At 35.0% G+C, this 27,096-nt stretch overlaps 1 protein-coding gene across 5 annotated transcripts in view; it reads left to right on the top strand.

Moving 5' to 3' along the window:
• TUSC3 (tumor suppressor candidate 3) overlaps positions 1–27,096 on the top strand; it is a 213,295-nt gene that overhangs the window by 62,821 nt on the left and 123,378 nt on the right. For all 5 annotated transcript variants that reach the window (XM_025886249.2, XM_025886250.2, XM_073902373.1 and 2 more), the window contains exon 2: positions 8,242–8,411. In XM_025886249.2, coding sequence (XP_025742034.1) covers positions 8,242–8,411 — 170 coding nt within the window. The remainder of the gene's footprint in view (positions 1–8,241; positions 8,412–27,096) is intronic.

Below are 27,096 nucleotides of genomic sequence, written 5' to 3'. Positions count from 1 at the left end.
TTTTCCTTCTAATTTTTTTTTTTTTAGATTCCACATGTAAGTGACATTACGTGATATTTGTCTTTCTGTATCTGGCTTATTTCATTCTGCTTAATGTCCTTCAGGTTCATTCATGTTGTAAATGGCTAGATTTCCTTCTTTTTTAAGGCCGAATGATACTACATTTTGTGTGTATTTCACATTTTCTTTATCCATTCATCTGTCAAGGGACACTTAGTTTGTTTCCACATCTTGGCTTAGCTTTTAATCATTTAAGGCTTTTATGATTTTGCCTCTGTTTTCTTTTATAGCACAATTATCTCACCAAATAGCAAAAAAAAAGAAAAATTCATTACACACCCAGTATAAAGAACATGTACCTTCATTAACAGTGCTGTCAGTGTCATTTTAGGCTTCACTAAACATCATCATTTACCATATTGATGTTTGATTTTATTAATAAGTTTTGACATTACTTTTGTATATAGTTTTAAATTTGTTTTATTTAAGTTAAATAAAAGTTGTGCATCTGCATCCTCACCAACACTTGTTTCTTGTGTTTTTAAGTCATTCTGACAGGAGGGAGATGATATATCATTGTAGTTTTGATTTGCATTTCCCTGATAATGAGTGTTGTTGAATATCTTTTTCATGTGTCTTTTGGCTATCTATATGCCTTCTTTGGAGAAATATCTGCTCTTGTCTTCTGCCCATTTTAAAATTGATTTTTTTTGTTTTTTTGGGTTTTGAGTTGTATCAGTTCTTTGTATGTTTTGGATACTGACACTTTATCCATTATGTCACTTGCAAATATCTTCTTCCATTCAGTAGGTTGCCTTTTAGTTTTGTTGATTGTTTCCTTTGCTTTGCAGAAGTATTGGCAAAGATTTGGAGAAAAAAGAGCCATCATGCACTGTTGGTAGGAATGCAAACTGGAGCAGTTGCTGTGGAAAACAGTATGAAGTTTCTTCAGAAAGTTAAAAATAGAACTACCCTATGATCCAGTAATTGCAGTATTGGGTATTTACCCCAAAAATACAAAAACACCAAATCGAAGATACACATGCGTTCCTATGTTTATTGCAGCATTATTTACAATAGCCAAATTATGGAAGCAACCCAGGTGCCCAATGATTGATTAATGGATAAAGAAGAAGTGGTATATATATGCAGTGGAATATCATTCAGCCATAAAACGAATGAAATCTTGCCATTTGCAAAACACAGATGTATTTAGAGAGTAAATACTAGGTGAAGTAAGCCCGTCAGGGAAAGACAAATACCATATGATTTCACTCATGTGTGCACTTTAAAAAACAAAACAAATGAGCAAAGGAAAAAAGAGACAAACCAAGAAACAGACTCTTAACTGTGGAGAACAAACTGATGGTTACCAGGGGGGAGGTGGTAGGAAGGATGAGTGAAACAGGTGATGGAGATTAAAGAGGACACTTGATGAGCACTGTGTAATGTATGGAATGGTTGAATCACTATATTGTACACTGAAGCTAATATAACACTGTTAACGATACTGGAATTAAAATAAAAAACTTAAAAAGTTCATGTCTATATAAAAAAAAGTTACACATCTAAATATAGAAGCCAAAGTCTATACCTGTTATATATCTACATATTGAAATAATATAGTAAAAATAATTAAGACACCTGGGATCAGCACACTATTAAAATTTAAGAAACACCACTCTATAAAGTCAGTGACATCAGGGACTTTATCATATTTTACTCTTATATTCTCAGGTCCTAATTCTGTGCCTGGCGCATAGGAGATACTCAGTAAATATTTTTTTGAATTAGAGAATGGCTCACATGTATAAATATGTGCACTTTTGGAGCTGTGCTTCAGTTTTTCAGTGTGCTTCACATATCATCCTGAGGATTTCCCAGCGAAGTCTACCAAAATCTGTTGATCTAAGAGTTTTGCCTGATTGTTTTCTTTTCATCACACCTTCATGATCCTGATCATAATATTTCCAAAAATTAAAAATAATTATTCATTTTGAAAATGGGCTAGGGTAAAGCAACACTAGCCTGTAATTTTCTCTCTCTGAACTTTGAGCGCAGAAGTTTTCATTCCAACATAGACTGACCAAGAGGTGAAACCTGTGTGCATTAAAAAATTTAGGGTGTAATGTATTTTTATATCTTATATTTATGCTTTTCCTTTTTTATTTTGAAATATAGTTTACCTTTGAACAACATGAGTTTGAACTGTGCAGGTCCAGTTATATGAGGATTTTTTACAGTACAGTACTGTAAATATATTTTCTCCTTTTTATGATTTTCTTAACATTCTTTCTGTAGCTACTTGGTTATAAGGATACAGTGTATAATATATATAACATACAAAATATTTGTTAATAGACTGTTTATGGTATCAATAAGGCTTCTGGTCAGCACAGTCTATTAGTAGTAGTAGTAGTAGTCTACTACTAATAGTATTCTATTTGGGGAGTTAGAAGTTACTAGTGGATTTTTGGCTGTGTGGGGGGTCAGGGCCGCTAAGCCCAGGGTCTTTCAAGGGTCAGCGGTAATTTTAAACTTACAGAAAAGTTGCAGAAGTTGTGCGGTGGTCCCATATGCCTTTCACTCAGTGTCTCCCAGGGTTAACAATATGTACAGTTTCAAAAATAAGATGTTAACATTGGCTCAGTATTATTAACCAACCTATAGACATTTAAATGTCACTAGTTGTTTGACTAATGTCACTTTCTTGTTCTAGGATCCATTCCAGAGTTCCACATCCTATTTAGTTGTCATGTCTCTTTAGTCTTTTCCAGTCTATGACAGTTCTCTGTCTTTCCTTATCTTTCATGAACTTGATACCTTTCAAGAGTACTAGTCAGTTACTTTGTAGAATATTACTAATGTGGGCTTGTGTGATGTTTTTTCATGATTAGATTGAAGTTATGTGTTTTTGGCAAGAATACCACAGAAGTGATGCATTCTTGTTAGTAGATTGTATCAAGGGATACATGATGTTGAGAAGTCTTATTACTGATATTGTTAACACTGATTACTTGGATGAGGTGTCCGCTAGGTTTCTCTATTATCACAGTACTATTTTTCTATTGATAATTACTAAATATCTTTGGGCAGGTACTTTGAGACTATGCAAATACTATGTTTCTCCTCAAAATTTTACCTATTAAGCTTAGAACCCATTAGTGTGTATTACTAATTGTATTTCTGTTACCTCTGCTACCTCTCCTTTATTATTTGGAATTCTTCTCTAAGGAAGAGTAATCCCTTTCTCCTGTTTGTTTATTCATTAAGTTATTTATATATATGTAAGTATGGACTCATGGACTTTTTTCATTATGTGATTTAGAATTCAATACTATTGTCATTTTTCTTGTTGCTTACATTTTTCAGCTTTGGTTATTGGGAGCTTTTTCCAGTTGGTTCCTGTGCCCTTTGACATGCCTTTCTTGAGCACTAATTTACTCTCTGGTACTACGAGATAATCTGGTCTCATGTTGTTTTTCTCTGTCTCAGCCTTTTAATCAGCTGCTACTCTAAGAAAGCCTGGGTCTCTTTAATGGAGAATGATATTTAGAAACAAAGATCTTGGTGCCATGTGTGCTCATTGTATTGGGATGTCATTGCTCCCCAACCTTCTTATTGGACAGAGCTGGAAATATATGTATACTAATCCATGTATTCATACAGGTTCATAGTTTTATCTGTATCTATCTATAAATATATATGTGTCCATATTTTTATGTATGTATGTGTGTATGTATGTGTATGTGTGTATGTATCTATACATTCAATCAAATACTCTTTTCCAAAGTTATGTGTATATTCTTGATTTATAATACAGTTAGCTTTATTTTTTAAGGTTTATATTTCATTTTGCAATCTCCTCCCCCTTGGTTGAATTTTTAAAAATAATTACTTAGAATTCATTTTTATGTCATATATTTCTTTGGGTTTTGACAAATGCATAGATGTGGTTCTATCATCACAGTCATGAGAGAGAATACTTCAGTCATCCCTCATGCTTAACATTTTGGAAGAAAATATTAAAAGTGGTTTGGTGCTTACAGTGCATAGGAAAATTTTACCAGTGGATTTTACTGGTGTTTGGTTTGAATAATCACATTAAGAGCGAAACTTGTTTAATTAATAAAGCAGTTAGGATATTAGAACAGGAGGGAGACTTCTTAATGGCACCATCATTTGTTATTCATTGTGGCTCCAGAACATGGATTTGTTTTTTCAGATTTTAAAGAATTGAGATTTTTAATATAATAGAGATTTTTTAAATAAAAGTAATTCACAAGATATAATCAAATAGATATTTTTAAAACATTACTTTTCTTATTGGCTCTATGTTCACCCTGTAAGCAAAAAGAAGATAATTTAGAAGTGATAAAATCTAATCCTAGTGCTATTTTAATTTGTTAGTATGGAAAGGGTTTTATTACATATATCTAAATCTCTTCTATCTAATAAATTACATTTGTGAGTAGATGAAAGATAAAGGACATGAGATAACTAGTAAAAGATGTAGAACTGATATGTAGAATTGTGGAAAAATGTTCCATTTTGCCAGAAAATAACAGTGCAGATTAAAACAATGAGAGGGCGCCTGGGTGGCTCAGTTGGTTAAGCGACTGCCTTCGGCTCAGGTCATGATCCTGGAGTCCCTGGATCGAGTCCCGCATCGGGCTCCCTGCTCAGCAGGGAGTCTGCTTCTCCCTCTGACCCTCCCCCCATCTCATGTGCTTTCTCTCTCATTCTCTCTGTCTCTCAAATAAATAAATAAAAATCTTAAAAAAAAAATAAAAAATAAAAAAATAAAAAAAATAAAACAATGAGAAACCATTTTAGTTATTGAGAGATTTAGTTATTTAGTTATATGAGTGAGAATGAATACCCTAGTCTGGTGAAGGTGTTGTGAAACTCACTCAAATACATGAGTACATAGCAGGTAACATTAGCATTTCACACCAATACCATACTTTTAAGCATGGTAACTACAAAAATACTGATACAGTTGACCCTTGAACAACAGAAGAGTTAGGGGTGCTGACCCCCACACAGCTGAAAATCCAAGTACAACTTTTGAGTCTAACTACTGTATAGAATACAAACAGCATACAAAGTATGTGTTAATTTTGACTACTGATGTCATAGGTAAGGCTTGCAGTCAACAAAGGTCAAGTAACACTTACTTTGTATGTTGTTTGTATTCTATACTGTATTTTCACAATAATACATAACTTTTTTCTTAATTTTTTTCAGTATTTCTAAGCCACTCATTTTGCAAGTTTTCCAAATTGTCTCTCCAAAATATTTCCCATATATTTATTGAAAAAAATCCTATTTATAAGTGGACACATGCAGTTTAAAACCTGTACTGTTCAAGGGTCAACTGTAGTCTGTCAGGCTGATGCACACTTGTGGGACTGGTGGGTATTTTCTTTTTTAAAAAATATTTTCACTCATATGTGGAACATAAGGAACAGCATGGAGGACATTAGGAGAAGGAAGGGAAGAATGAAGGGGGGGAAATCGGAGGGGGAGACGAACCATGAGAGACGATGGACTCTGAGAAACAAACTGAGCGTTCTAGAGGGGAGGGGGGTGGGGGATGGGTTAGCCTGGTGATGGATATTAAGGAGGGCACGTACTGCATGGAGCATTGGGTGTTATACGCAAACAATGAATCATGGAACACTACATCAAAAACTAATGATGTAATATATGGTGATTAACATAACAATAAAAATGTGTGTATGTATAAAATGGAATCATTTATATGTTGAATTTAAAAAAGAATTCAAATAATAGAATCAAATAGAAAAGTGGTTGCCGAGGGCTGGGGCACATACAAGGGTTGTGGGGGGGGGACAAGGAAAGGTCGGTAAGTGGGGACAGACTTTCAGACATAAGATGAATAAGGTCTGAGGATCTACTGTGTAACATGGTGACTATAGTTAATACTGTATTGTGTAGTTGAAATTTTCTGAGAGTAGGATTTAAGTGTTCTCACACACACACAGCACACACACCGAAGACAAAAAGGTATTCTATGTGAGGTGATGGATGTGATAATTAACTAGACGGAGGGAACCCTTTCACAATGTATATGTATATCCAATCATCATGTTATAAAATTTAAATATTTTACAGTTGGGTCAGTTATACTTGGTTACTTATACTTGATTGAATATACAGTAATATAAGTAAAGCTAGAAAAAAATAAACCTTGTTGAGAAAAAAAGTCTTATTTCTGACTCAGGATTCTTGTTTTTGCCAGCATCCATGAAACTGGCTTGCTTCCTCGATAACTCAAAAAGTAGAGGTAGAGCAAAATTCCTCTGCCTTTCACAGTTATTTAATGCCTTGAAAGATACATATTGGTGTAATGATGTGACTTTTTTAAAAACAAGAACAAAGAGAGTAAGATTACTTTAGAAATACAGAATTTAAAAGGAAAGTGTGTGTTTGTATTTGTATTTATTGTATTTATTGAGAAAAGTATATGAAAATACCCTAGGAACTTGCAGGTAAGTATCTGTTTTTTAGACCACTTCCCTTCTGCCCTCATGAGGGTTTATTTATCTCGCTCAATTTCCAGTCTGGAGGTTCTGTCTCTACATAGAGGGTCACAGTCCTTCTTATAAATAAAATATTTATACAGTATATATTTTATTATTTTAAAATTATTTCAGAAGAATTTATAGATCCTGAATTAACTCACTGAGTGTTAGGGTAAACAATTGAAGATTTTAAAATAGTAAGACAAACACTAGTAAATTATGCTTAACATGGAAAAATACTTTCACTATTTCTCAGAATTCAAACCAAGAAAAGTTAGTAAAAGTCCTTCTGCTTAGGTTTTAGCTATTTTGTGTGTATTGATGAAGCAGAGCAGTATCTTCTAAAATAAGCTTTAATTTTCAGTTTAACAAGAGTATTGTTTTGTTTTGTATGGAAATATATTCATATTATATTTGCTGTCAGAATTAAAGGCCCAAAGTCAAATATAATCAAATCCAAATAATTTGTTTTGACATTAGAATGAATTTCAGTGAATACCTTTTGTTAAGGTAAAATTTTGTGTTGTTTTTTTTTTTGTAACAATTATGCCAGTAATTAGCTATAATACTTCTTTTTTATACCGTCAGTCTGCCATTGTGCACTTACCTCAATGTTCCGTCCCATTACTAATTAAGCATGTTGCTCTTTGACCAAGCTACTGCCCCTCTGTCCCTCCTCTCTTTCATTTCTTTTGATTTATCTTTTCTCTTCCTCAAGTAGGTGCAGAGCAATTCACCAAGTCTTTTGCCCTAACCCAGGAAAGAGGTCTGCTTCTCCTCTCTCCTTCTCCTCCTCTTTTTTTTTTTTTTTAAAGCTATGGGTTATAATCGATATACAAAACATTGAACACATTTGATATATGTATCAGTGAGTTTGACATATGTACACATCTGTGATTCCGTTACCACAATCAAAGTACTAAACACCTACATCACCTTTAAAAATTTTCTTTTCTTTGCATGTGTGTATAGGTTGTGGTACAAACACTTAACATGAAATCTGTCCTTTTTAACATTTTAAAGGTCACAATACTCTACTGTTAACTATAGATACTATGTCACAGGGAATCTCTAGAACTTACTTATCCTGCACAGCCGAAACTTTATATCCATTGAGTAACAATTATCCATTTCCCCCTCCCCTAACCCCTGGCAACAAACATTCTTATCTCTGCTTCTAATGAGTTTGACTATTTTTGATACCTCATACAAGTGGAATCATGCCATATTTGTCCTTAGGTGACTGGCTTATTTCACTTAGCATAATATCCTCTGTGTTTATCTGTGTTGTTGCAAGTAGGGTTTCCTTCTTCTTCTTTTTTTTTTTTTTAACACTGGACATCCTTTTTCAGAGCCTCCTTCTGTTTGTTTTTTTTTTATATAATGGCCAGAGTTTTTTGTTGTATTTAGTGAGAGGATTAGGAAAAAGCATGTCTGTTTCATCTTTATGGAAGTGGTAGACTGTTTTTGCTTTTGTTACTGTTGTATAAACCTTTGTGATCATTAGGAAAAATAAAATGAAATATTTTATGCATACATAGTCAATTAATAATGAATACACTCACCAAAAGGACTTTTAGCAGAAATTAGTTTTGGTTAAGACACAATTTCATGTAATTCAGTTTATATGAAATACAAAGTGAAGAACTTTAACTCTGTGTTAAATTTAAATTCCTATGTTTAATTGCAGAATCTTTTAGCTGAAAAAGTAGAACAACTGATGGAATGGAGTTCCAGGCGCTCAATCTTCCGAATGAATGGTGATAAATTCCGAAAATTTATAAAGGCACCACCTCGAAACTATTCTATGATCGTTATGTTCACTGCTCTTCAGCCTCAGCGGCAATGTTCTGTGTGCAGGTAATTTATGTATTCTAAAAATATTTTAAATTATTATCATATGCTTGTATATTTATTACATATATATAAATCTGTATAATAGAATTCAACAGCTGTTCAAGGTTATAGTCAGCTATAAATGTGGATTTAAAAGTAAACTCAAAATCAGGGGCGCATGCGTGGCTCAGTTGGTTAAGTGTCTGACTCGGTTTTGGCTCAGGTTGTGATCTCATGGGTCCTGAGGTTGAGCCGCAGGTCAGGCTCTGCTCTCAGTGCAGAGTCCGCTTGAGATTCTCTCTCCCTCTGCCCCTCACCCTGCTAGTGAGCATGCGCGCGCCCTCTCTCTCTCTCTCTCTCTCTCTCAAATAAATCTTTGAAAAATATAAGCAAGCTCAAAATCAGTGTATTTTAGAAAATAATTTGATAGGCTAATATTTTATTGTGTAAAATACTTATTGATCAATCCATTTGTAATCATAAAACAAATTTGCTTCTTTATGTCCTGTATGAAGGTAAATATGTGATAGAATTTGGTTTGAATATTGCCTTGTAGGTCACCTAATTATGTTTTATGGGCAATGAAGTCATCTCCTTAAACATATTCTATTTTAATAGTTTAATAGAGAGGACACACTTTTACCTACAAAAGTCCATTTACTTTTCATTACCTCAATGATTAGAAATTTCTCCCAATGATACAGAAGTACATCATTTCAAATGAATGAAATATTTTTTTTAGTGGGAATGTACTAAAGAAAATTTTGGACAAGTACAAATACATATGCAGCAACGCTTTAAAAAATTTCTGTTTTTGAAATAATTGTAGATTTACATGCAATTGTAAGAAATAATACAGAGAGACCCTGCATACCTTTTATTCAGTGTCCCCCAGTGGTAACATCTTGCAAAACTATAGTATAATATCACAAGCAGGGTATTGGTATTGATATCGTGAAGATACAAAACAGTTCCATCACCATAAGAATCTCTCCTCTTGCCCTTTATAGCCACACCCACCCACCCATTCCCATTCCACTCCCACATCCTGAATTTGTGCTCCATTGTGTTGTTCCAGTAATGTGATGTGAATGGAATCCTACCCTTAAAGATCTTTTGGGTTTTGCTTTTAATAACTTAACATAATTCCCTCAAAATCCATCCAAGTTACTGCATTTGTCACCATTCTTTTTATTACTGTGTAACATTTCATGGTATGAATGTACTGCCATTTGTTCAGCCATCCGTTACAGAACATCTGGGTTGTTTCTAATTTTTGACTATTACAAATACAACTGTTGTGAACATTCTGGTACAGGTTTTTCTATGAACTTAAGGTTTTATTTCTCCATGATGGCTAGGTTGTTTGGTAGTTGCATGTTTAGCTTTGTAAGGAACTGCCAAAATGTTTTCCAGAGTAGCTGTATTATTTTACATTTCCTGTAGCAGTGTATGAGTGGTCTAGGTTATCCATATCCTTATCAGCATTTGTCACTATTTTACTTTACTCAGTTTGCTAAGTATGTAGTGATAACTCATTATGGTTTTATTTTGCATTTTCCTAATGGCAGTGGTGTTGAAAATCTTTTCATGTGTTTGTTATCTGTATATCACATTTTTGATGAACTATCTGTTCATGTCTTTTGCCCATTTCTAATCAGATTTTTTACTGAGTTTTGAGAGTTCTTTATGTATTGTAGATACTAGTCCTTTGTCAGACATGTAGTTTTCAAATATTTTCTCCTAGTCTATAGTATATCTTTTCATGTTCATGACTGATCTTTTGCATATTTTAATTTATGAGGCCAGTTTACCAGTTTCCTATTTTGTAGCCTACTTTTGTTATCCAGTTGAACTCTTTGCCTAGCCCTGTATCCCAAAGTTTTTCTCTAATTTTTTTTTTTCTGAAAGTTTTATAGTTTTTTGTTTTACATTTTCATCTGATCTTTGGAAGAAAGTATTTAATCATTAATGATGGTACTAGCTGTAAGATTTTTGAAGATGTTCTTTATCAAGTTAAGGACGTTCTCTACTAGTTTGATGAGAGTTTTGATCATGAATGGGTGTTGGATTTTATCAGTTTTTTTTGGTGTGAATTGATATGATTTTTCACCCTTAGGTGCTTGGTATAGTGCTTTATAGTAATGGATTTTTGTATATTGAACCAGCCTTGCATTTTGGAATATATCCTACTTGATTATGGTATATTACTCCTTTTATGTATTACTGGATTCTGTTTACTAATAAAAGTCTATTAGAAATTTGCATCTAAGTTCATGATAGCTATTTATCTGTACTTTTCATTTTTTATACTGCTTTTTGTCTAGTTTGGTATTAGGCTAATACTGGCCTCATAAAATGAGTTGAGAAATGTTCCCTCCTCATTTACTTTTTAGAAGAGATTGTGTAAGATTAAATAATTTTACAAGATTGTGTAAATTCTTTAAGTATTTGATGGAATTCTTCAGTGAAACCATCTGGGCCTCATGATTTTAAATTACATATTTCATTTCCTCAATGGCTAAGGACAATTCAGGGTGTCTCTTTTTGGCTGAACACTTTTTCAAGAACACTTTTTATGTGGTGATTCCACTTAGTGACTCTCCACATTGCATAGTCATTTGTAGACTTTTAGAATTTAAATCATTTTGAATTCTAGTGGAAACAAGTTATTAATAACATGGGTCAATGAAAAAAAAAGTTTCAGACTAGTTTGCAGAAAGGGAATTTCAGTGTCTCAACATTTTCTAGAAGATCTTATGATTTAATAATGACTGTTGACTGTATGTTGGGGGCATGTCTAAAAGTGGGTAGAGAAGATGGTGAGCAAAAGTATTTTGAGGGGCTCCTGGGTGGCTCAGTTAAGTGTCTGCCTTTGGCTCAGGTCATGGTCCCAGGACCCTGGGATCAAGCCCTGCAGTAGGCTCCCTGCTCAGCAGGGAGTCTTCTCCCTCTGCCCCTCCGCCTACTTGTGCTTTCTCTCTCTTGCTGTCTCTCAAATAAATACAAATAAAATCTTAAAAAAAAAAAGTGTATTTGAAAAACAGCGTTGTAGATGATTCTGGATTCTCCTTTCATCTTATATAAGGGACAGTATGCAAGTTGGCATTAAAAGTGTTGTCAGAATTGGGCTAGCACATTTGGATGAGTCTATATACTCAGACTGTCCTACTCAGACAAAAACACCACCTTAATTGGCATTTTGGTGTAACAGTTAAGTTTCCACTAAAAATACGTGTCTTCTGGCATCCTCTAACACCATATATATTTTAGGAAAATCATTTGCTCTTAAAAATTGAATATATTGCTTTCTTATATTTGCCACTATTAGGAAGTATATTTAATTGATCATTATATTTTTTGTAGCTGTAAACTAGAAAGACTTTATTACCCAAGTATTTACTTCATAGTTATATAAAATTGTATGTATTGTGATGATACAAACTATAATGTACTGTTAAATGTTGTATCCTTTAGGTATTATTTTACTTAATGCATTATGTCATTAAATGAATTGCTGAACATGGAGCCTTAATTTTTTTAATGACACATAGGTCAAAATAACCTGTTTTTTACAGCCTATTTTGTAATAAACTTGAAAATTTTAGAAAAGTTTTGGATTTATAAGAGAAAAAGGTTGAAGTTATTAGAAAGTTAAAATAATAACTTTAGAGAAGAAAAAGTAGATTAAACTTTAGAAGCAAATAAAAAGTAAAGAGCAGACATGGTTCCCATACCCAGAATTCTTCTCCCTCCCCTGCATCAGTATTCTGACTTAATTGTTTTTGGGTAGGGCCAAGACATTGACATTTTAAAAAGTAAGATCTCTAGGTAATTCTAGTGTGCACCCAGTATAGAGAAAGAGAAGGTAATAAAAGCAGGTACGTGATTCATAGCTTTTATTTATTTACTTTTCATTGAGCAGTGGGAATGGGAAGGTTTAACTAATTGGATGACCATATAGCATTGAGAATCCTTTTGAAACTATAATACCCAAATTCTTAGTGAAGAATCTGTAGAATTTAATGATTTTCTTCCCCAGTACTTAGCAACGGAGGAGAAAGAACACTCTGCTTAGAGGTTAATATGTTTGGTTTATGGTGTGAAGTGGATTAGGTAAATGATTTTAGGTGCTAGTGAGAGTATATTTGAAAGATATAACTGTGGGTCCAGAATTGGCTGGGGGTTAGAGGACGCCGGGGATAGCTGATAAACTAGATGTGATATAATAAAGCTAAATTTTTCGTGAGAGTGAAAAACAGGTTTTGTGTAAAAGTAAGGTGGAATTGAAAGGAAGTAGTTATAAAAGGCTTTTTTAAATAACTAAATTGCTGAAGTATAATGTAGATGATTGTTGATCTTGTAGAGACATTTGAGGAACTATAAGGCTGTGGTGATGTCTGGTTTATAAACATGTATTTGAAATTACTCAGGATGATAAGGGAACTGGAGAGGAAAAAAAATTAAGTGAGCTGATAGAGGGATACCTTGGACTTTATTAGATGAGGATGATAAATTTATTCTATAGGATAAGTAAATCTCAAAGAAAGATCTGTTAAATAATTGTGGTGGAGCAGTGGTCTGTGATCTATTATTGAGCCAAGAGAGTATTTTTTTCATATGATAGTGTATTTCATATGATAGTGGGCAGTGTGGATCAAACAGATCCCAAGGTGACAACTATGATGAAATATAGAGAGGAGTTTCCAGAAAAATTTTCAAGAAAAATTATTCAAACTTTATTTCTTTATTACAAATTAAGCCTCAAGGGGAGATGCAGATTCCCTGAGAAAGGCAACCAACCCATCATCAGTAGCCTTCTTTTTTTTTTTTTTTTAACATGAATTAAATTTTCCTGGATCCTTCTGTGTCATTAGAATTTTGGACCATTTTTATAGTACTGCTATAAATTTTTATAATTCTACAGAATCATTGAAAAGTTCATAGCTATAATTTTTTTCATAGCTATAATTTAAAACTCTTAGTGCTTCCCTCTGTGAGATGGAGATGTTTTTTGCTTTTCTTCTTTTTTTTTTAAGGAAAAGTGAAATTTTCTTTTAGAGTTGACTCATACTTAGATTTTCCAGTTGCTTTTCTTTGCTGAAAGGCTAGTGAATGAGCTATTGGCTTCCTATAAGCCCTCTCACTAAATCATTCTGCTTTTCCTTTTTACACAGTTAGTTTATTCACAAATTTCAGAATTCAATTCTCACCTTCATCAATGCTAATATCAAACTCCTTGGCCAAATAAAGTTGTTAATTAAGACTACGCAGTACAATTCTCACCTCCCCTAAGTGTTAACTCCAAACTTCCTTTATCAAATTGTACTATAGAGAATATTTCCTATAATTGCTAAATCTCTTAGGTGTATTCTACCGCAAAGTTACTCATTTCTTCCAGAATTCACTAAAAATTCTAGGAACAAAATATCCTTTTCTAGGGTTATTACTATGGATCAGTAGATGCAGGAAAAAAAATTTAGGTGAAGGAAAATTAAAAAGTACGTGTAGAATCAAGCAGAGTGCATGAATAATCAAAGTTTGCTGACATGTTGGAGATTAATATCTTATTGGACTTCAATAAATGAAAAAAATTAGCAATTACATATTTTAAAAAGCATGAATAAATTATGATATTGACACATGAATGTTCCTTCCTCCTAAATATAATTATTATGTGTAAACTATTGGGGTTGCATTATTAAGTTGTTGTGTGTGTGTGTGTGTGTGTGTGTGTGTGTGTGTGTGTGTGTGTGTGTGTGTATATATGTACACACCCACACACATACATATATATATATAATCCTACATCATTCTCACTAGTCAAGAAGGTAGGCCTGAAAAAATACCCATTTTATAGATGAGAACATCAAAGCTGACGGGTTATATAATTTATCCAAAGTCACACAGCTGTCAGGGTTGAGTTTTGGAACTCCAGATCTAGTAGAGTTTAATGCTTCCCTTAAGTGTATATGTTCGTCATTGCTTTTACCGTGTAAACTGTATTTGCATTTTGATTTTGTGTTCCCATCTAAGATTATTAATCATAGGGCAGGATCCGTCTGCCAGCATTTCTTAAACTCATTAGATCATGAAAAGCTTTCATTCAGAGTAGCCATCTCATAATGGACTGGCGATTTAAATGGCTGGCCAAAACTATGTGGAAAAGAGCTCATCAGCTCATCAGCCTTTTGTTTTACTACAGTGAGGTTACATCTCCTAGGAGATTAGATTCTAAAGTGAACACAGAAGGTGAAAATTATGTATAAATAAAATTACTCTTGTACATAACTTGATGCACTTGTAAGTGCTTTATGAATGGTTTTGGGATTATAACTTTTATCATTTCCTTTTTTCCTTAGATAATATTTCTCCATGGACTTAATTCTTAAGTTTTCCTCATATGCGTGGCTACCTGAACAGAATATTTCACTTCTTTGACAAAGACTGGCAAACTCTTTTGACGTTCACACATTCTTTGCCTGGCTTGGGTAATGAGAACTGTGTCAGGTTTGATTGAATCCATGACTAGTGTAATATAAATGAAGATCTCAGTTTATTGCTGAGCTCCATCCAGTTTAATTTTTTTTTTAAGTGAAAGCATATACATAACTTCATAAATTTCTTGCTAGGTGTCCCTTGAGATTGGATAATCTCAACTCTTCTAGTATTTTCAGTGAACTCTTACTATCTATGTGACATTGTAGCATTTTCGGAGCTCTTTGTATTTTCCATATTCCAAATTCCATTTCCATGTTTATAAGCCCAGCTTTAGTCCCCCGTCTTTTAAATTTCAAACCTACCAAAGTTGAAACAGTAGTACAAGGATACCAGTCTACCCTTTACCAACATTCACTAATTATTACCATTTTGCCACATTTTGCTTTAATCCTTTTTTAAGTCAAAAATGCATCCCATATCACCAAACGTATCTATAATTTTTAGATATTTTGAAATATCACCATTGAGTAGTATGCAACTTTTCAGAAAGGGACTATCTTACATAATCAGAATACCATTATCACTTTTAAGAGAATTGACATTAATTCAATGATATATTCTTCTTATACTGTCCATATTTAAATTTTGCATTTGTCTTCAAAATGTCTTTTATTTCTTATTTTTTGTTTCAATTTTTTAAAAATTTGAAATGGAAGTATGGTGACATGTAATAAATTAGTTTCCAGTGTATAACATAGTGATTCAACATGTATATACATTACAAAATGCTTACCATGATAAGTGTAGTTACCATCTGCCACCATACAAAGTTACTACAATATTATTGACTGTATTCCCTATGCTGTACTTTTTTAAAAATTTTTTTTGAAACTTAATCTTTTATTTACTTGTAAGGGTTTTTTTTACTTAGAGAGAGAGAGAGAGAGAGACAGAGGGAGAGGGAGAAAGAGAAGCTCAAGCAGACACTGCTCTGAGTGAGGAGCCTGACGTGGGGCTCAGTCTCAAGACCTTGAGATCAGGACCTGAGAGTTGAATGCTTAGCCAGCTGTGCCACCCAGGCGCCCCTAATGGTGTACTTTTCATTCGCATGACCTATTTGTTATAACTGGGAGTTTGTACCTCTTGATTCCCCTTCACCTATTTCATCCATCTCTCCAACCCTCTCTCCTCTGGCAACCACCAGGTTTGTTCTCTGTATTTGAGTCTTTGCTGTTACTTGTTTGTTGGTTGGTTTTGGTTTTTAGATTCCACATATAAGTAAAATCATATGGTAATTGTCTTTGTCTGTTTCACTTAGCATAATACCCTCTAGCCAATCCATGTTGTGAATGGCAAGAATTTGTTCTTTTTTAAGGCTGAATAATATGCCATTGTATATATACCACATCTTCTTTATCCAGTCAGCTATCAGTGGATACTAATGTTGCTTTCATACCATGGCTATTGGAAATACAGCTTCAGTGAACATAGGGGTGCATATATCCTTTTGAATTAGTGTTTTCTGTTTCTTTGGATAAATACTCAGAAGTGGAATTACTAGATCATATGGTATTGTAATTTTTTAATTTTTTGAGGAGCCTCCATACTGTTTTCTGCAGTGGTTTGCATGAATTTACATTCCCGCCAGCAGTGCACGCGTTTCCTTTTCTCTACATTCTCACCAACACTTGTTATTTCTTGTCTTTTTGGTACTAGCCATTCTGACTGGTGTAAGGTGATACCTCATGTGATTTGGATTTGCGTTTCCCTAATGATGAGTGATACTGAGCATCTTTTCCTTTGTCTCTTGGCCATGTGTATGTCTTCTTTGGGGAAATGTCTATTCACGTCCTCTGTCCATTTTTTAATTAGATTGTTTTTGTTTTCTTGATGTTAAGTTGTATGAGTTTTCTTATATATTTTGGATATTAACCCCTTATCAGATATGTCATTTGTAAATATCTTGTCCTATTCAGTTTGTTACATTGTTTTGTTGATGATTTCCTTCATTGTGTAAAAGCTTTTTATTTTGATGTAATCCAAATTGTTTCTTTTTGCTTTTGTTTCCCCTGCCTGAGGAGACAGACGCCAAAACAAACAAACAAAAACATTGCTAAGACTCATATCCAGGAATTTATTGCCTATGTTATCTTCAAGGAATTTTATGGTTTCAGGTCTTACATTTAGATCTTTAAACCATTTTGAACTTATTTTTATATGTGGTATAAGAAAGTGGTCCAGTTTTGTTCTTTTGTATGTAGAGATGGTTTTAACCCCATTGTATATTCTTGCCTCCTTTGTTGTGGATAAATTGACCCTATACATGTGAGTTTATTTCTGGGTTCTCTGTTCTTTTTCATTGATCTCTGTCTTTTTTTGTGGCAGTACCCGTACTTTTTTGATTATTATAGCTTTGTAGTAGATCTTGAAATCTAGGTTATGATACCTTTAGCTTTGTTCTTCCCTCTCAAGATTGCATTGGTGTTTTGGGGTCTTTTGTGGTTCCATACAGATTTTTAGGATTCTGTGTTTTAGCTCTGAAAAATGCTATTGCTTTTTGATTGGGATTTCATTGAATCTTTAGAATGCTTTGGGTCGTATGGATGTTTTAACAATATTTATTCTTCCAGTCCATGAGCATGGAATATCTTGCCATTTGTTTGTGTTGCCTTTAGTTTCTTTCATCAGTGTTTTATAGTTTTCAGGGTACAGGTCTTTCACCATCTTAGTTTATTCCTAAATGTTTTATTCTTTTTGGTGCAATTGTAAATGTAATTGTTTTAGTAATTTCTCTCCCTACTACTTCATTATTAGTGTATAGAAATGGAACTAATTTCTGTGTACTAAATTTGTATCTTGGAACATTACTGAATTCATTTATTCTAACAGTCTTTTGGTGGAGTCTTTAGGGTTTTCTATGAATAGCATCATGTCATCTGCAAATAGTGACAGCTCTACTTTTTCCTTACTAATTTGGATGCCTTTTCTTTTTCTTGTCTGATTGTTGTAGCTGAAGCTATATGCTTTTTTAAACATTAAATACTAGGTGGTCTGTTATGACTGACCCATCCTTAGGTACAGTTTACCATGGTACTGAGGGATGTCAAGATAGTATTAGACTTTCACATGAGAAGCACAGCCCTAAGGAGTGTATATAGTGCTCCTATGAAGTGTTGCTTACAATTATTGACATTCCCCAAGTGGGACCTGCCTCATTTAAGGGGTACTGCTTGACAGTGCTTCCAATGTAGTCTTTTGACTGGTTGGTAGATTTTGGGTCCCCAGCTCAGTTTGCATGATTAAATTGTGTTCCTTATTTCAGACAGCCCACTTGAGGATAGTCTAACTTGCCTTATTTGCCCATGCCACTAACATGATATCCCTTGTGTACTCCCAGGAAACAATAGCCAAGGGAATGGGCTGATAGAAACATCTAGAAAGGTCTATTGTATTTTGTATGGAAGCCCAGTAGCCATTAATGTTTCCCATAAATTCCTCAAGCTTAAGAAGAATGGCAATCAAAGTTAGTCAGAGCCCACTGGTAGAAGATGGCAGGTCCAGCACTTGGTTAATTAAAAGGTGCTTGAATTGCTTTGGAGAGCTGCAATTCGGTATATTTTTTTTTTGTGAGAAAGTCTCCAGGAGTGGTTCTGAAAGGCAAAAGTTCATGGCTCTCCTTTTCCTGTACCTCCCAGGGTCTGAGTTGTTCTCTTTTCACATACCGAGATTGCTCCTTGCCTTTTAACACCATAAAATTGGTGTCTCCCATCCTCTCCTTTTTAGTCCAACTTTTATATCATGCCTTTTCACTTTCAGTTTTTGTTCTCTTACCTGTTTTAAATTCTTTTCAGTAGTGTCCTTTATTACGTTTTCAGTCAACTCTGGCTTTTGAGCATTGAATAATGCAGTGTTCATTTCTGCAAGGATTCCATTTTTAGTTTTTTCCTTGTATTGGTTTTTAGTCAGCTCTCATGTAACATGTTTGTTTTTATTCACTTCTATTTTGAGTTTTTGAATTTATGATTTGAGATTTTTTTTTATGTCTTCAAATGCTTATTTAATGATGCCTAATACAAGTTGGAATACTGTGTTTTATTTTTCTCGTCATGGTTGTTTTTTTCAGGTAAATTTTTTATCAGTTGAAGGATTATGCTGCTTTTCTTTTCTTTTTATAGTAGTGTTGCATGGATACCACTTGCTATGTGCTGCTTCTAAATTTTTTTTTTTTCTTTCCTAGACCAGAAATAACAATTTATATGTGGAGGTGATGGTGATACTTCTGAGTAGCCTACTAATTTTTTTTAAGTTTTATTTTTAAGTAATCTCTACACCCAACTTGGGGCTCAAACCTACAACCCCGAGGTCAGAAGTCACATGCTCTACCAACTGAGCAAGCCAGCCACCCCTAGAATACTACTTTTTGAATTTGTTAATTCAGGTACCCTTTTCTCTTTATAAAACAGAATACGTTGAACACAGCAGTTTTCTTCTTTACCTTTTCCTCCCTTTTCCTTTTTTTTTTTTTTTTTGCAGTAGCATCTTCTGGTTCTAAGATAATTTCGTGTTTCCATAGGTCCTGTACTTTTCATAACTTGCTTCTCCCTTTCACTGTATCACCAAGCCTCTAAGGACTGTCTGACTCTTCTTTGTTGCCTCTCATTCCCCACAAAATGGTACATCCTTAAGGCTGCTGTGTTTGTTCCTGTGGACTTGTAAGCCTCTTCTTTTACATTGGCTAGCAGCCACTTTCTTATCTATCAAGTCTTAGTCCTGTTCTCAATATTGCCTAATTCAGGTGAGATCTTTTCTTTCTCAGTGTGTGTTTTTGTTTTTTTTTTGCATTCCACATCTGCTAAGATTTCTGTTCCCCCCTTTTCTGTGGTCCCTGTCCTTCCTGTTCTTGCATGGGGGTCTGAGGTCACGGATGTGAATTTCCCCACCTTTCTATAGCTTTACATTCTCCAGTTTTTTTTTTTTTTAATTCTAGTTATTCTCTAGGGATGAATAGTTTTGTTTTCTCTTCTGGTAGATCTGCAGTTTTTAGAAGCTGTTAGTTGGTTGTTATTATCCAACAGGAAGACTGAACTCTAGGCAGAGTTAATCTTAGTAGGAAAACTTGGAGTCTTTACACAAGTGAGAAAGTTCTCTGAAGGAAAAACTATTATACAAATACGATGATGATGGTGACATGCCAATGCTAGGTCACATGCAGTTAAGGGCTTTGCGTTTTCTATGTACTAAGTAGGATTTTATTGAATGAAACTAATGATTAATACTATATATTGGAAAAAAAACACATTGAAAAGTTTCTTGTTATGTAATTATGAAAGTAAATAGGCTATAAAACAGCATTTTATTCCTTTAGAAAGCTTTATTTATGAAGAACATAACTGAAATGATACAGTTATAGTCTTTTTTTTTTAAAAGATTTATTTATTTATTTGAGAGAGCGAGAATGAGAGAGAGTACATGGGGGGGGTCAGAGGGAGAAGCAGGCTCCTTGCTGAGCAGGGAGCCCGATGCGCGGGACTCGATCCCAGGACTCCGGGATCATGACCTGAGCCAAAGGCAGTTGCTTAACCAGCTGAGCCACCCAGGTGCCTGATACAATTATAGTCTTGATAGCTACTGTCAAGCATTCAAAATAAAGTACATTTTTTCTTTAAAGCTAGAAATATTCATACATATAAATTCATGTTCACAAATGATAGCATTCATGTTGTTTTTAAGCATTTGTTCTTGAGTTCCATGATTTTACGATGTTAGTCATTAACATATTAAATGTAGTTTACTATTGATTGTGTTCCCCACCTTAGTCCCTAAATAATTTCTCTTAGATGCATAGGAGGCTTGGTCCCATGGGAATAAATTTGTACAGTCCAGGGCTTTGTCAATTAGAACAGCTTCAGATTTATTCTTTGTAGTAGATCATTGTCTTTGTGAGTAAAATCCAATGAACAACATGACTTGTTCCTTATTTTTTTGCGTAGGTGATGAACCTGTGCAAAAACAAGTTAATATAGCAGACCTGAGATTACTGTCCTTAGAAAGGTCTTTCTCAAAAGTTCAGTTCTTCATTGGTGTATGGAACTTGGATTTTAAGAATGTTCCCACAATTCCATAATTGGTAAGAGTCTCACTGTGCCTAAACTCTTTATACAAACAATGTGGTTTATGCTGAACACGTGCTTTTGTTCTGAGAGTCTGGAATTTTGGTCTGTGCTAGGCAGAGGGTATCTACATGACCAGCCCTCAGTATACATCCTGGACACTAAATCTTTAATATGTTTTTTTGGTAGACAGCACTCTGCATGCACTGTCACAACTCACTGTTAAAGGAATTAAGTGAATCTTGTGTGACTCCATTGGGAGTCACTCTTAGAAGCTTGCATCTAGTTTCCTTCAAAGTTTTTCCAGGTGCCTTTTCCCTTTGCTGATTTTGCTTTGTATTCTTCCACTGTAGTAAATCTTAAAACTTTCACTGTAATGAATACTGACTATAGACTAATTCCCATGAGTCTTTTTTTGTGAGTATCTGAACCTGGGGTTGGTATTGAGGACACCCAGCATGCAACCGTTTAATAATTATGAAGTGTTTCTTAATACTATTGATGACGAAGTTATGTACTTAATATTCATTTTAGTTTTTTAACTTAAATTCTCATGTTTCAGGTCTGCAGAATAGTGTTTGTTGATTTGTTTTTCCCTTAAGAATCTTAAATAGAACTGGCAATAAAAAGAATCTTTATAAAGTTATGGCTTTTTGCCATGGAATTGGATACTACTGTGATGATACAATATTATATTGATTCTGACATTTAATTTATATTTTGAACCAATATTTTTTGAACAGTCACTATGTATAGATACTGAGCTGGATACTAAGGAGGTAATGTGAACAAACTGACCAAATTGCCCCTGTCCTTGATCTCAGAATTTAGTTGAGGTGCTGAACAGTCTCTCATTACACAATTAACCTTGTAATTACCTATTGCCTAAATACCATGAAGAAAAAGCACAGAGATCTATGAGAAGACCCTGGTTTTATCTGTTAATATCGATGTCTAAATAAAAAGGCTTATTGGGGAGGCTGGATGGCTCAGTCAGTTAAGTGTTTGCCTTCAGCTCTTGTCATGATCCCAGGGTCTTGGGATCAAGCTCCATGTGGTCTGTCTCCCTGATCAGCGGGGAGTCTGTTTGTCCCACTCCCTCTTCACCTCCCTTCACTTGTGCTCTCTCTCTTGCTTTCTCTCTTTCTCCAATAAATAAATAAGATCTTTTAAAAAAGGCTTATTTTACAAAGTAATAACTGAGGTAATAAGATCTGCAGGATGAGTAGGAATTCACAAGGCATGTATATCTGCTCCCGTGCCCTGGACATGGCTGTGCTCTCTGTCTGTAAAAGATAGGCTAGAAGAGAAGGAAGGAAGGAAGAGCACCTAAAAAAAAAATTCAACTTCAAGAGTAAGCCTAGTTTGTTGAGGGAAATAAAAGAGAACTTTTAGACCTGGTATAGGGTAAGAGGGGAAATACCTAAGGATGAGATTTGAAAATTCAGTCAATGGATTTCAAGCTAGATACTGGACACACTGAGATTTGCATAACCCTTTGCCATTTACTAAAGATGTTCTAATATCTCATGCTTTTAATTTCATGACAATCAGGAATTATTGTCATGCTACAAAGGGAAAAATAAACAAAGTATATGTGACTTTTCCAAGTTTATATATTATGAAGTGCAATGCCAGTACACAAGTCCAGATTTCAAGAACTCAAATGCTATGTATATATTTACTACTTGGCCAAAAGGATAATAATAAGAGTAGTATTACATTATTTGGAAGTCATGTTGAGAATGTTATGGTAGTTTTATATTTGTTTTATTTTACAGCACATTATTGTACTTTTATACATAGAGTGTTTTTCTTTCTGAACATAGATTAACATGTTTAACTTTTGAGGGAAGACTAGTATAGGATCAGATGAAAATACTTCATCTCTGAAACCTTTCCATTGTTTTGGAGTGTTCATTTTTACCAGCTATTCCCATACTTCTCTGTGCATAAAATATACCTGGAAAGCTGGTTAAAATATATTTCTGGAAGACATTTTTTTTTAATTTTTTATGGTTATGTTAATCACCATACATTACATAATTGGGTTTTGATGTAGTGTTCCATGATTCATTGTTTGTGCATAACACCCAGTGCTCCACGCAGAACGTGCCCTCTTTAATACCCATCACCAGGCTAACCCGTCCCCCCACCCCCCTCCCCTCTAGAACCCTCAGTTTGTTTCTCAGAGTCCATCCTCTCTCATGGTTCGTCTCCCCCTCCAATTTCCCCCCCTTCATTCTTCCCCTCCTGTTATCTTCTTCTTTTTCTTTTTTCTTAACATATGTAGCATTATTTGTTTCAGAGGTACAGATCTGTGATTCAACAGTCTTGCACAATTCACAGCGCTCACCATAGCACATACCCTACCCACTGTCTATCACCCAGCCACCCCATCCCTCCCACCCCCCACCACTCCAGCAACCCTCAGTTTGTTTCCTGAGATTAAGAATTCCTCATATCAGTGAGGTCATATGATACATGTCTTTCTCTGATTGACTTATTTCACTCAGCATAACACCCTCCAGTTCCATCCACGTTGTTGCAAATGGCAAGATCTCATTCCTTTTGATGGCTGCATAATATTCCATTGTGTGTATATACCACATCTTCTTTATCCATTCTTCTGTCGATGGACAGTCACAGTTTGGCTATTGTGGACATTGCTGCTATAAACATTGGGGTGCACGTACCCCTTCGGATCCCTACATTTGTATCTTTAGGGTAAGTACCAGGTAGTGCAATTGCTGGATCATAAGGTAGCTCTATTTTCACCTTTTTGAGGAACCTCCATACTCTTTCCCAGAATGGCTGCACCAGCTTGCATTCCCACCAGCAGTGTAGGAGGGTTGCCCTTTCTCCGCATCCTCGCCAACATCTGTCGTTTCCTGACTTGTTAATTTTAGCCATTCTAACTGGGGTGAGGTGATACCTCATTGAGGTTTTGATTTGGATTTCGCTGATGCTGAGTGATGTTGAGCACTTTTTCATGTGTCTGTTGGCCATTTGGATGTCTTCTTTGGAAAAATGTCTGTTCATGTCTTCTGCCCATTTCTTGATTGTATCATTTGTTCCTTGGGTGTTGAGTTTGATAAGTTCTTTATAGATTTTGGATACTACCCCTTTATCTGCTATGTCATTTGCAAATATCTTCTCCCATTGTGTCCGTTGCCATTTGGTTTTGTTGACTGTTTCTTTTGCTGTGCAAAAGCTTTTTATCTTGATGAAGTCCCAGTAGTTCATTTTTGCCCTTGCTTCCCTTGCCTTTGGCGATGTTTCTAAGAAGAAGTTGGTGCGGCTGAGGTCGAAGAGGTTGCCGCCTGTGTTCTCCTTTAGGATTTTGATGGACTCCTGTCTCACATTGAGGTCTTTCAACCATTTGGAGTCTATTTTTGTGTGTGGTATAAGGAAATGGTCCAGTTTCATTCTTCTGCATGTGGCTGTCCAATTTTCCGAACACCATTTGTTGAAGAGACTGTCTTTTTTCCATTGGACATTCTTTCCTGCTTTGTCAAAGATTAGTTGACCATAGAGTTGGGGGTGCATTTCTGGGCTCTCTATTCTGTTCCATTGATCTATGTGTCTGTTTTTGTGCCAGTACCATACTGTCTTGATGATGACAGCTTTGTAATAGAGCTGGAAGACCGGAATTGGGATGCCACCACCTTTGCTTTTCTTTTTCAACATTCCTCTGGCTCTTCGGGGTCTTTTCTGGTTCCATACAAATTTTAGGATTCTTTGTTCCATTTCTTTGAAAACAGTGGATGGTATTTTGATGGGGATTGCATTGAATGTGTAGTTTGCTCTAGGTAGCATTGACATCTTCACAATGTTTGTTCTTCCAATCCATGAGCATGGAACGTTTTTCCATTTCTTTGTGTCTTCCTCAATTTCTTTCATGACTGTTTTATAGTTTCCTGAGTACAGATCCTTTGCCTCTTTGGTTAGATTTATTCCTAGGTATCTCATGGTTTTGGGTGCAATTGTAAATGGGATCGACTCCTTAATTTCTCTCTCTTCTGTCTTGTTGGTGTATAGGAATGCCACTGATTCCTGTGCATTGATTTTATAGCCTGCCACTTGACTGAATTCCTGTATGAGTTCTAGCAGTTTTGGGGTGGAGTCTTTTGGGTTTTCCACATAAAGTATCCTATTGTCTGCAAAGAGTGAGAGTTTGACTTCTTCTTTGCTGATTTGGATGCCTTTGATTTCTTTTTGTTGTGTGATTGCTGTGGCTAGGACTTCTACCACTATGTTGAATAGCAGTGGTGATAGTGGACATCCCTGCCATGTTCCTGAACTTAGGAGGAAAGCTCTCAGTTTTTCCCCATTGGAAATGATATTCGCTGTAGGTTTTTCATAGATCCTTTTATGATATTGAGGTATGTACCCTCTATCCCTACATTCTGAAGAGTTTTGATCAAGAAAGGATGCTGTACTTTGTCAAATGCTTTTTCTGCATCTATTGAGAGGATCATATGATTCTTGTTCTTTATTTTATTAATGTATTGTATCACGTTGATGGATTTGCAGATGTTGAACCAACCTTGCAGGCCAGGGATAAATCCCACTTGGTCGTGGTGAATACTCCTTTTTAATGTAAGGTTGGATCCTACTGGATAGTATTTTGGTGAGAATTTTTTCATCCATATTCATCAAGGATATTGGTCTGTAATTCTCCTTTTTGATGAGTTCTTTGTGTGGTTTGGGGATCAAGGTATGGTGGCCTCCTAAAACGGGTTTGGAAGTTTTCCTTCCATTTCTATTTTTTGGAACAGTTTCAGGAGAATAGGTATTAATTCTTCTTGAAATGTTTGGTAGAATTCCCCTGGGAGGCCATCTGGCCCTGGGCTTTTGTTTGTTGGGAGATTTTTGATGACTGCTTCAATTTCCTTAGTGGTTATAGGTCTGTTCAGGTTTTCTATTTTTTCTATTCTATTCTATTTCTATTTCTTCCTGGTTCACTTTTGTAGTTGATATCTTTCTAGGAATGCACCCATTTCTTCCAGGTGATCTAATTTGCTGGCATAGAGTTGCTCATAATATGTTCTTATAATTGTTTTCTATTTCTTTGGTGTTGGTTGTGATCTCTCCTCTTTCATTCATGATTTTGTTGATTTGGGTCATTTTTCTCTTGTTAAGTCTGGACAGGGGTTTATCAATCTTGTTAATTCTTTCAAAGAACCAGCTCCTAGTTTCGTTGATCTGTTCTACTGTTCTTTTGGTTTCTAGTTCATTGATTTCTGCTCTGATCTTTATTATTTCTCTTCTCCTGCTGGGTTTAGGCTTTATTTGCTGTTCTTTCTCCAGCTCCTTTAGGTGTAGGATTAGGTTGTGTTTTTGAGACCTTTCTTGTTTCTTGAGAAAGGCTTGTATTGGTATATACTTTCCTCTTAGGACTGCCTTTGCTGCATTCCAAAGATTTTGAACAGTTGTGTTTTCATTTTCATTGGTTTCCATGAATATTTTTTAATTCTTCTTAATTTCCTGGCTGACCTATTCATTCTTTAGTAGGATGCTCCTTTGCCTCCATGTATTTGAGTTCTTTCTGACTTTCCTCTTGCGATTTGAGTTCTAGTTTCAAAGCATCGTCATCTGAAAATATGCAGGGAATGATCCCAATCTTTTGGTACTGGTTGAGACCTGATTTGTGACCCAGGATGTGATCAATTCTGGAGAATTGGCTGGTCCCATGTTAGGGGCATAGAAATTTACAATTTTAGAACTTCTTGTTGGATAGACCCTTTAAGTAGGATATAGTGTCCTTCCTCTTCTCTTATTACAGTCTTTGTTTTAAAATCCAATTTGTCTGATATAAGGATTGCTACCCCAGCTTTCTTTTGGTGTCCAATAGCATGGTAAATGGTTTTCCACCCCCTCACTTTCAATCTGGGGGGGGGGTCTTTGGGTCTAAAATGAGTCTCTTGCATTTAGCACATTGATGGGTCTTGTTTTTTTATCCAATCTGATAGCCTGTGTCTTTTGATTGGGGCATTTAGCCCATTTACATTCAGGGTAACTATTGAAAGATACGAATTTAGTGCCATTGTATTTCCTGTAAGGTGAGTGTTACTGTATATTGTCTCTCTTCCTTTCTGGTCTATGTTGCTTTTAGGCTCTCTCTTTGCTTAGAGGACCCTTTTCAATATTTCTCG

This window comes from Callorhinus ursinus, unplaced genomic scaffold (genome assembly GCF_003265705.2).
Source record: "Callorhinus ursinus isolate GAN/ISIS: 27379988/994484 unplaced genomic scaffold, GSC_fseal_2.0 scaffold17, whole genome shotgun sequence".
Taxonomy (NCBI): domain Eukaryota; kingdom Metazoa; phylum Chordata; class Mammalia; order Carnivora; family Otariidae; genus Callorhinus; species Callorhinus ursinus.
The sequence above is the reverse complement of the archived record's forward strand: the minus strand, read 5'-3'. Positions and strand labels throughout refer to the sequence as shown.